The 9,999-nt window shown below is 46.2% G+C and overlaps 1 protein-coding gene and 1 long non-coding RNA gene across 2 annotated transcripts; one reads left to right on the top strand and one right to left on the bottom strand.

Moving 5' to 3' along the window:
* Nucleotides 1-47: 47 nt before the first annotated feature.
* LOC115641668 lies at nt 48-7,876 on the top strand. Its single transcript, XR_003998102.1, has 3 exons — nt 48-164; nt 4,906-4,908; nt 7,867-7,876. It is a non-coding gene; the product is annotated as an uncharacterized LOC115641668 (long non-coding RNA).
* Nucleotides 7,877-8,558: 682 nt separating this feature from the next.
* On the bottom strand, nt 8,559-9,491 carry LOC115641526 (olfactory receptor 13H1-like). Its single transcript, XM_030544732.1, has one exon. It carries the CDS (start codon nt 9,489-9,491, stop codon nt 8,559-8,561), a length of 933 nt encoding a protein of 310 aa, XP_030400592.1.
* Between the last annotated feature and the right edge of the window lie 508 nt (nt 9,492-9,999).

The following is a 9,999-nucleotide window of genomic DNA, read 5'->3' as shown; positions in this document are numbered from 1 at the left end:
ACACCTCGCACATTATCGTGCAGTTGATGCTGAACCAGAACCTGGAAAACCAGGCAAGGAGGAGGAGACGGCAGTGCGGCGATGAGAGCGATGAGGACATGGATACAGAATTCTCTCAAACTGCGGGCCCCGGCGCTTTGGAGATCATGCTGTTAATGGGGTGGGTTCACGCTGTGGAACACCAATTCTGGGCCCAGGAAACAAGCACAAACTGGTGGGACCACATAGTGTTGCAGGTGTGGGACGATTCCCAACTTTCGCACGTGTAAGGGGACTGTTGCACCCTTACTAACATTCAGCGGGGGTGTTTTGGTTGGCTAGCTCTCAGCACTAAAAGAGGAGGGCTGATAGATCGGAAATGAATGTGGCACCATGTCTCTCTGCTCTACGCCAATTAAAACAATTGCCACTTACAGAAACATTGGGAAAGTTGTCACATCCCCAAGGGTTTCATTAAAGGTCCGTTTCACAGTTGTGTGATACCTCGTTGCTGTAGCGATCAGACCAAATGCCTCGAGAAAACTCTCCGCACACTGCAATACACAGCGCAATGTGATCTTTTAATGATGCCCAGTGCGATTTAGCTGAGCCATTAAAAGTTGCATTGGGGCTGCTAACTTGGCCCCCCTCTGGAGACACACGCTCACACGGCAGCTCTCCTTTGGCAATGATTATGGCCAGACAGGATTGCTTCTGAAACCCTCTCCAAGTCATGAATGTGATTACTACAGAGTGATATTCATGGCGGATGGACCGCGAGTCAATTTGATAGTCAGTGGGCTCCACACACCAGCAGTCAAGCCGTTGCCAAGTCAGGCCTGGTCTACACATGGATTTGGTGCTGGTAGAAACTTCTTGGTTAGGGGTGTGATTTTCAAACCAGTGCGACAGCTAGAGTGGACACAGTTAGAACCAGTATAAAAGTGTCTTCTACTCGTATAATTGATTTCCCTTCTATGCAAGAATAGCTACACTGCTATGACACACCTTTTTAGCAATAGAACTAAGGCCTGGTCTATGGCTGAAAATTAGACTGACCTACATCTGCCACTCAGGGCTGTGAAGAGTTGTGCCCTGAGCACTGTAGTTACATCATCCTTGATGTTCCCTTGAGGCCCTGCTCCTGCACTGCCTCTTCCCCCCAAACCCCACTCCCGCTCACTCCTCTCTGCTCCCTCCCCTCCCATTGCTTATCCTTATGATCAGTAAAAAATAGGAGGGCCCCTCTGGCCCCCCCCTGTTCCGGCACCCTGATTAATGACATTTGACGGGGAAACCCAGTGCTATGGCACTAAAGTGGCCCAGCTACAGAGCCAGTGCAGCAGCTGTAGTGTAGACGTGGTCTCAAAAATCCACACGGGGCCCCTGCACTGCACTGCACTGTGTATACTGGAACAGTGAAAACAGTCCAGCTTTTGTGTGTAGATGAGGCCTGGGGCTTGAACGCCATCTTCTCGACCAACTGCTTTGTCTCTGAAGTAGGTGTCCAGGGATCATAGTAATGACCTTGATATAAAACCTAGATACATTCCCAAATGCTTCTTTACCTCATGTCTGATAGAAAAGGCCTGCTAAGAATCAAAAGGCCTGCTAAGAATCAAAAGGCCTGTGTCTTGCTCTTGCTCTTTCTGCTTATAGCTAAAGGATGGGCCTAGCTAGAGGATGAGCCTAGGGATTTGAATGATGGACGGGACCAGGGAATCAAGGACGGGGCATGTATTTAATCTTACATTTAACCATGTTAGCTATTTACTAATTGGCCCGCTTGGCACAAAAGTGTATGCAGCTGCTTTCTCATGTATCCTCAAAAGATATTTGATGCCAGGGGTCAAGACATGTACCTTATCTTCCCTTCAAAATGATAAATGTATCCGCAACAGATGTGTCCTGTATCCCCCTCCCCAAAATAATCCATGTATTCTGTGTAACCTGTTATCTATAGGTCAGTAAAGTGACGTAAACTAAGTTGTTTGTTGCTGATTATAAAAGGGGCTCAGGTCGCCCATGTAAGGTGTGTTCTTCTCTGGCATTAGTCGGGAAGAAACACCCGCTCAGCTGAACGAAAATAAAGGTGTGGTACCCGTCTTCTTGTTCTCCGTGCCTCCTTGGTGTAATTAGGTAAGCTCCAGGGGGAAACGGGCCCTATTTGGCCAACATGTCCACATATACCCCTCGTCAGACCTAGAATGCAAATTATTACACAGGCAAACAAACTTTCCTTGGGTTTTCATGGAAAGGAGGCAGGGTTGGGAGGTCAGGTTCTTTTGGGTGTATTCAGTGGTGGTCAAGGTACACGTGTACTACGGGTGTGTCTACATTGCACACTGAGGCCTGGTCGAGGCTACGTGATTGGGTCTACACAAGGCAGATTGCACCAATCTAGTGGTGTCTAGTGATGTCCCACTGCTGCAAGCATCCTGTTATGCCAACACAGTAACAGTCCACCTTCCCAAGTGGCCAGAGCCAGGACCTGGGGCCTAGGACTCTGCTAACAGGACACTTGGTGCCTATGGTCTTTAGAGCCCTTCAGAAACTCTTGTGTTCCACTTTTTGTTCTTATGATTTGTTTTAATCCTTCCTCTGGTAACTTTGCTCAGGGATTTTGCATTGAAATGATTTTCCCCTGGTAAAAGCCGCTTCTGTCAATTTGAAAATCTGCAGTGGGAAATTTTTGATTTTTTTCTGAAGTGAATTGTTTTAAATGTCATTTCACAGGGTATTTATTTATTTATTTATTTATTTATTTTCTTCCCATTTTGGAATGAAAACAATGATCAGAATGTTAGACTATCCCCCAAAATGGAAATTCCATATTTTGTCCCCCTGTAGTTCTCTATAACTAGACTGGGAAGGGTTAGGTTTTTTTTTTTATTGGTAAATATCCATGAACATCGATTGCACTGTACAGATGCAAACTAATGAAAAATGTCTATTGAAAATAATTTAAATTTCCCCATTGGCAAAGGAAGAGAAATGCTGCTTGAGAACATAGGAGAGTTTGATTTACAGACCTTTACTCCGTGAATTTTGATATGTGAGGTTGACAATTTGTGTTTTTAATGGGTATAATTTTTGAATCTCAAAGTCAATTGTCACTAAATAATTTGCACAACTGCGAAAATTTAAATAGATAAAAATTGAAAACAAATTATTTAAAATGAACATCAATATCATCTGCTGAAATGGTAAAAAAAAGTAAAACCTCTCATTCTGCCAAGCCTAATTATAGAGTGGTTTATGCCCTAAAGCATGAGGATTTACAGCACTTCAGGAGCTCCAGTAATCTATTTAGTGTCCCTATGATGGGGTCTAAATTAGCTATTACCACTCAAGAGAGAGATCCTGGAGTCACTGTAGATAGTTTTCTAAACAGCCACTCAATGTGCAGCGGCAGTCAAAAAAGTGATCAGAATGCTGGGAATAATTAAGAAAGGGATAGATAATAGGACAGAAAATATCATGTTGCCTCTATATATATCCATGGTACGTCCACATCTTGAATACTGTGTGAAGATGTGGTTGCCCCATCTCAAAAAAGATACATTGGAATTGGAAAAGGTTCAGAAAAAAGCAACAAAAATGATTAGCGGTATGGAACAGCTGCCGTATGAGACGAGATTAATAAAGCTGGGACTTTTCAGCTTGGAAAAGAGACGGCTAAGGGGAGATATGATTGAGGTCTATAAAATCATGACTAGTGTCGAGAAAGTAGATAAGGAGGTGTTGTTTACTCCTTCTCATAACACAAGAGCTAGGGTCACCAAATGAAATGAATAGGCAGCAGGTTTAAAACAAATGAAAGGAAGTATTTCTTCACACAACGCACAGTCAACCTGTGGAACTCCTTGCCAGAGGATGTTTTGAAGGCAAAGACCATAAAAGGGTTCAAAATAAGAACTAGATAAATTCATGGAGAATAGGTCCATCAATGGCTATTAGCCAGGATGGGCAGGGATGGTGTCCCGAGCCTTTGTTTGCCAGAAGCTGGGAATGGGCGACAGGGGATGGATCACTTGATGATTCCCTGTTCTGTTCATTCCCTCTCGGGCACCTGGTACTGGCCACTGTTGGAAGACAGGATATTGGGCTAGATGGGCCCTAGATCTGACCCAGTATAGTCATTCTTATGCTCTTATGTTCTTCCTTTCTGTTGTAACTCTGCTGAGGAAGTTTCCATGGAAATGATTTTTCCATGGATAATGCAGCTTCTGCACATTTGAAAATTTCCATTGGAAAAGTCAGAGTTTTTTTCTGAAACAAATGAATTGTATTTTCTTTTAATTTTGTTTCACAGGAAATGTTGACTTTTTTTGCTTGCTTTCTGGTATGGCACAAAAAACACTTTTTACAAAAAAAAATTGCAGGATTTCCCACAGCATGGAAATTCCAAATATCGATCTTCCATAGTTCCCAGTATCTCATGACCATGAAGACATTGGCACAGTGACAGTGGTTCTGAAGAGAACAAAGCTGGAGGTGCAACATAGCTTGGCTGTGTACAGTGGAATGGGATGTGGCAGCAGATTACACGTATCTGAAGAGTGAAAATATAAAGGCAGGCTAGGGAACAATTATGGTAGTTCCATCCAGGTGTTACCATTATGGGCATCCCTTTGTTTGACTGTTTGTTTAACTTGTTGCTCCTACAAAGAGAGATGTACAATAGGCTCCCAAGACAACTTTCCAAAACTCCATCAATTTGGGACATTTAAGAACCAGGGGTCACCCAATGAAATGAATAGGCAGCTGGTTTAAAATAAAGGAAAGTACTTCTTCACCCACCACATAGACCACCCGTGGAACTTGTTCCCAGGGGATGTGGTGAAGGCCAAAAGTGTAGCTGGATTCAAAACAGATTTACAGCAGTTCATGGAGAAATAGATCCATTAGTGGCTACTAGTCAAGATGGTCAGGGATGCAACCCCATGCTCTTGGTGTCCCTTGGCCTCTGGCTGCTAGATGCTGGGAGTGGATGAAAAGATGAACCACTTGATGATTGCCTGTTCTGTTCATTCCCTTTGGGGCACCTGGCACTGACCACTGTCAGAAGCCAGGATACTGGGCTGGAAGGATCATTGGTCTGTGAAGCGGGGTGATTACCCGCTGCAGCCCTGACAGGGTAGAACCCAGCCCTGGGAGAGGGCTTGGGGCTAGGAGAAAAAGCCCAAGATGACTGGGGAAGGAGCTACACCTGGGCCACGCCCCAATCAGGACAGCTGGGCCTTTTAAGAAGGCCAGAGCAGCCAGAAGTTGAGCAGAGTCTCTCCTCTAGTGGGGGAGGGAGACTGGCCTGGCTGCAGGGAAGTAAGAAGGTACTTGGGAGTGAAGCAGGGCTGGGGAAGAGCCAGAGGAACAGGGGAGCTCTAGGCTGGTGGCTCACCAGGCTGCAGGGCCTGGTTCGAGGCCCAGAGAGGTACTGGGTGGTAGAAGAAGGCAGAAGGTCAAACCCCCTTGCGTGTGATGAGTGCCTTTTATACTGCAGTCTGCCTCAGTGAGCCAGGGCTAGGTAAGGACTGGCAGTAGCCTGACTGAGGTGAGGTGGGGGTAGTGGGTGGGGGCTGCCTGGGGAAGGGAGACCCACAGAGATTGTTGGGGTATTGCCAGGGGGCAGCACCTCAGAGAGAACAGGGGTCCGGGAGGGACACAACGGTCAGTTGTGGTGGATCACGGACCTGCAGAGGGTGCTCTGGGCTGGAAATTGAGCTAATTCCCTGAGAGACCAGCAGGAGGCGCCACTGGGTGAGTCTGCGCCCGGTTATAGTCTGACTCAGTATGACCGTTCTTATGTTCCAACCTCAGTCTTGTCAAAGTAATTTAAAATTAGGAGTGGCAACAGTCATGTGCTGGGAGAGATGCACAAAGTTTGCTGGGTCTGATTCTTTGAATCAAGATCCACTAGTGATACACTGAGAGGGGAACTGGCTCCTGTCAATGGCAGAACGCTTGGCGAAAGCCTGCTTTTTCAGTGTCAAGGCAGAAAAGCCAAAATGCTTTATTTCAAGACCAATTTTATTAGTTCATTTATAGAGAGGGTTGGGAATTTTCTGTCAAAACTTTTTTTTTTGGATGGAAAATGGAATTTCTGCAACTTGTTTCCATTTCCCATAGGGAAAATAAAAATGAAAGATTTCCAAAGCTGGGCCAAATCCACAATGGTGCTGCCTCTGGTTGAACTGATGCAATATATCATAGGAAACATAGTGACCACCATGCATCATGGGAGATATAATCCATACCATAGAGAACGATGGAACAAGACACCTGAACTACAACTCCCAAGATGCACTGCTGCCTCCCCTCTGACTGAATGATTGCTGTATATCCTAGGAAACGTGTGATGTTGTACTCCATATGAATATGTTTATAAGTATGAATATAATTTAACTGGAATATGCTTTATGCAAAAGGTCTCTTGTAAGGTGTCATTACAAAGCTTAGGGTCCACTGCGTGTGTTCATACCATTTGTTTGCATGTGTTATTTCTATGTCTGGAGTTAGGAGAATAAAATATAACTTGTATTACTGAAGCCATTAAGGGTGCTTCAGAATCAATGACTTGTAAATGGCTCTGTTTACTTGCAAACCTTCCTGTATACATGGGTGCCAGCCAGTCGGTAATGAAGGCTTACATGTCGTATGATATTGGAATCCATCTTTAACCTGGTGCTTTTCCATTTAGAAGGAGGGGTGGGAACCCAGAGGGAGACAATGGATTCCCACCTTGTGCCAAAGATAAAAGGAGGTGGAACAGAACAAAAGGGGCTGCCAGTCATGAGAAGTCCCCTAGTTGCCACCTGAGCTGGAACTAACAAGGACTGTACCAGGGGTAAGGATTGGGCCCAGACTAAGGAGGAGTCTAGTCTGTAAAAGAAGCTTATTAGAATATCTCTGAGAGTGAGATATTACCTGTAATCAGTTTCTTAATGTATTAGGCTTAGACTTGTGTGTTTTGTTTTATTTTGTTTGGTAACTTACTTTGTTCTGTCTGTTTATTACTTGAAACCACTTGAATCCTACTTTTTATACTTAATAAACTCACTTTTATTTATTAATTAACCCAAAGTAAGTGATTAATACTTGGGGGAAGCAAACACCTGTGCATATCTCTCTATCAGTGTTATAGAGGGCGGACAGTTTATAAGTGTATCCTGTATAAGATTTGTACAGAGTAAAATGGATTTATTTGGAGTTTGGATCCCATTGGGAGCTGGGTGTCTGGGTGCTGGAGATAGGTGACCTGCTGAGCTGTTTTCAGTTAAAAGTCTGCAGCTTTGGGGGCATGGCTGGAAACCGTCGGTCTGTGTTACAGCAGGCTAGCATGTCTGGCTCAACAAGGCAGGGTTCTGGAGGCCCAAACTGGCAGAAAAAACGGGCTCAGAGGTAATCTCAGCACATCAGTTGACAGTCTCAAGGGTGTCTATAGTGGGGCAGCCGCCCCACTCCAGCAGAACAGGGATTAAAAGCAGCCCTGGAGAGGGCTGCAGCTGGGATAAGGAGTGAGAGCAGCTGAGGGATTAACTGACCACAGCTGTGGCCAGCTCGATTAGAGCCCAGCTGGCCCTGATAAGGAGCCTAGTGGGGCCAGGAGCTGGAGGAGTCTCACTCTAGCTTTGGAGTGAGAAGAGCCTGGCTGCCTGGGAGCACAGGGTACCTGGAGCAGAGCAGCTCTGGGAAAGGGCAAGAGGAGCTGGGGAGCTCCAGCCTGGCAACTCCCCTGCAGGCCTTGTTGGGGGCCTAAAGAGGTACTGGGGTGGCAGATGTGTCGCCTAGGGCTATGCAGCTGGTCCAAACCCCCTTGCAAGTGATAAGTGGCCCTTACAGGCTGCAGGCTGCCCTAGTGAATGAGGGCTAGATGACGACTGGCAGTAGCCACTGAGGCAAAGTGGGTGTAGAGGGTTGGGGGGTCCCCCTGGGAAAGAAGACCCAGAGTGTGGGGACTTCTGGGGCAGAACCCCAAAATAAAGGTCACCAGGGTCTGGGAGGGACACAGAGCCTGACGTAGGCAAGACACCGGCCAGCAGAGGGTGCTCTGAGACTGGAAAAGAGTTAATTCCCAGACGACCAGCAGGAGGCGCCACGCTGGTGAGTCTTCGGTCTTGCTACAGGGTCTCTGTGACTGAACCCATTACAACATGTGACTAGCATGCACCTTGAGGAAATATATTTCAGCCCACAGAGAAGTATTTCCCCATGATTAACAGTAGTGCTCAGGGGAAGACAGGTTAGTGTCAGACATAACATTTTGACACTTCTGCACCAAAAGATTCCCTGTTCTAAGGAAAAAAATTAATATTTTGACTTTTTATTTCCATCTTCCTTCATTCTACTCACTTAAAATTTACTACAGAAAGAGATGCAAGGTGAAACTTAAACAAATAAAATCTGCCTCAGTCTGGGAAATTGGAATCCTTCCTTCACCATCCAACGTCATTTAGGTCAGGAATCAGGTTTCTCTACAACTCTCTGTCCTGAGCGTCTCTACATTGTTAAGTCAGGAGGCACATGAAGAAGGCTCTGAAGCACACATGGGAGAAAGGAATCAAAGCTCTCGGAAGCTCTCAGCAATTCATTTTCTCTCCTGCCAACTTCCTCAGGGCCTCCTTCACATCCTTGTTTCTCAGGCTGTAGATCAGAGGGTTTAGAACCGGAGTGACTGCTCCGTACAAGAGGGAAATGTACTTGTCCTGATCCGCGGAAGATTTGGACTGAGGCCTCAGATACACAAAGGTGGCTGCCCCGTAAAACAAGGCCACCACGGTGATGTGGGAGGCACAAGTGGAGAAGGCCTTGGTCCTGCCCTGGGTGGAGTGGATCCTCAGCACAGCCACAATGATGTGGACATAGGCCACGAGGATGAAGGAAAAGGGCACCAGCAGGACCAGGACGCTGGTGCTGATCATCACGATTTGGTTGCTGCGGGTGTCCGAACAGGCCAACTTCAGCATGGACTGGAGCTCACAAGCAAAGTGGTTGATGATGTTGGACCCGCAAAAACGAGGTTGCTTGGCCAGGAAATCAGACAGGCACAGGAGGAAACTGCCCCTCCATGACATGGCTGCCAGTTGGAGGCAGACCCTGTTGCTCATGACAAGGGAATAGCGCAGTGGTTTGCAGATGGCCACCCAGCGGTCATAAGCCATCACAGCCAGCAGAAGGCACTCAGTTATCCCCAAGAAGCGTGAGATGTACATCTGAGCCAAGCACCTGCCCAGGGAGATGGAGGGTCTCTTGGAGAGGCAATGGACCATCAACTGAGGGGCATTGCTGGTGATATAGCAGATATCTAAGAAGGACAAGTTACTGAGGAAAAAGTACATGGGGGTGTGGAGTCGGAGGTCCACTCTGGTGAGCAGGATCAGGAGAGTGTTTCCGACCAGGGTCAGTAGGTAGATTGCAAAAAGGAAGCCAAAGAGGGTGAACTTCACATGAGGGCCACCAGAAATTCCTGCCAGGATGAATTCAGTCACCACAGAGTCATTGTCTCCTTCCATGGTACCACAGTCCAGAGCTCAACTGCCAAGAGACAGGAGGAATGGTTACTACATTGAGGGCTAACAACAGGAGAGACATCATGCCATGCAAAGTCAGCAAAGCCGGGCATTATGTGCAAATGGACGGTTTTCTACAATAGTCTACACAATGCTGTGCACAATACTGAAATGTATCGAGTACCGTTGTTTGTATTGCACTAGGACCTGACATAAAACTACTGAAGATAGTTAAGTCCCAAGCAGACAGCGAAGAGCTACAAAAGGATCTCTCAAAACTGCGTGATGGGGCAACAAAATGGCAGATGAAATTCAGTGTTGATAAATGCAAAGCAATGCACATTGGAAGACATAATCCCAACTATATATATAAAATGATGAGGTCTAAATTAGCTGTTACCACTCAAGAAAGAACGAAGAGTAATGGTCTCAAGTTGCAGTGGGGGAGATTTAGGTTGGATATTAGGAAAAACTTTTCCACTAGAAGGGTGGTGAAGCACTGGAATGGGTT

Source organism: Gopherus evgoodei, unplaced genomic scaffold (genome assembly GCF_007399415.2).
Source record: "Gopherus evgoodei ecotype Sinaloan lineage unplaced genomic scaffold, rGopEvg1_v1.p scaffold_35_arrow_ctg1, whole genome shotgun sequence".
NCBI classification, from domain to species: Eukaryota; Metazoa; Chordata; order Testudines; family Testudinidae; genus Gopherus; species Gopherus evgoodei.
The sequence above is the reverse complement of the archived record's forward strand: the minus strand, read 5'-3'. Positions and strand labels throughout refer to the sequence as shown.

What these genes read in the sequence shown, in the direction of transcription:
- LOC115641526 (XM_030544732.1), bottom strand. Translation starts at nt 9,491, where the DNA reads ATGGAAGGAGACAATGACTCTGTGGTGACTGAATTCATCCTGGCAGGA.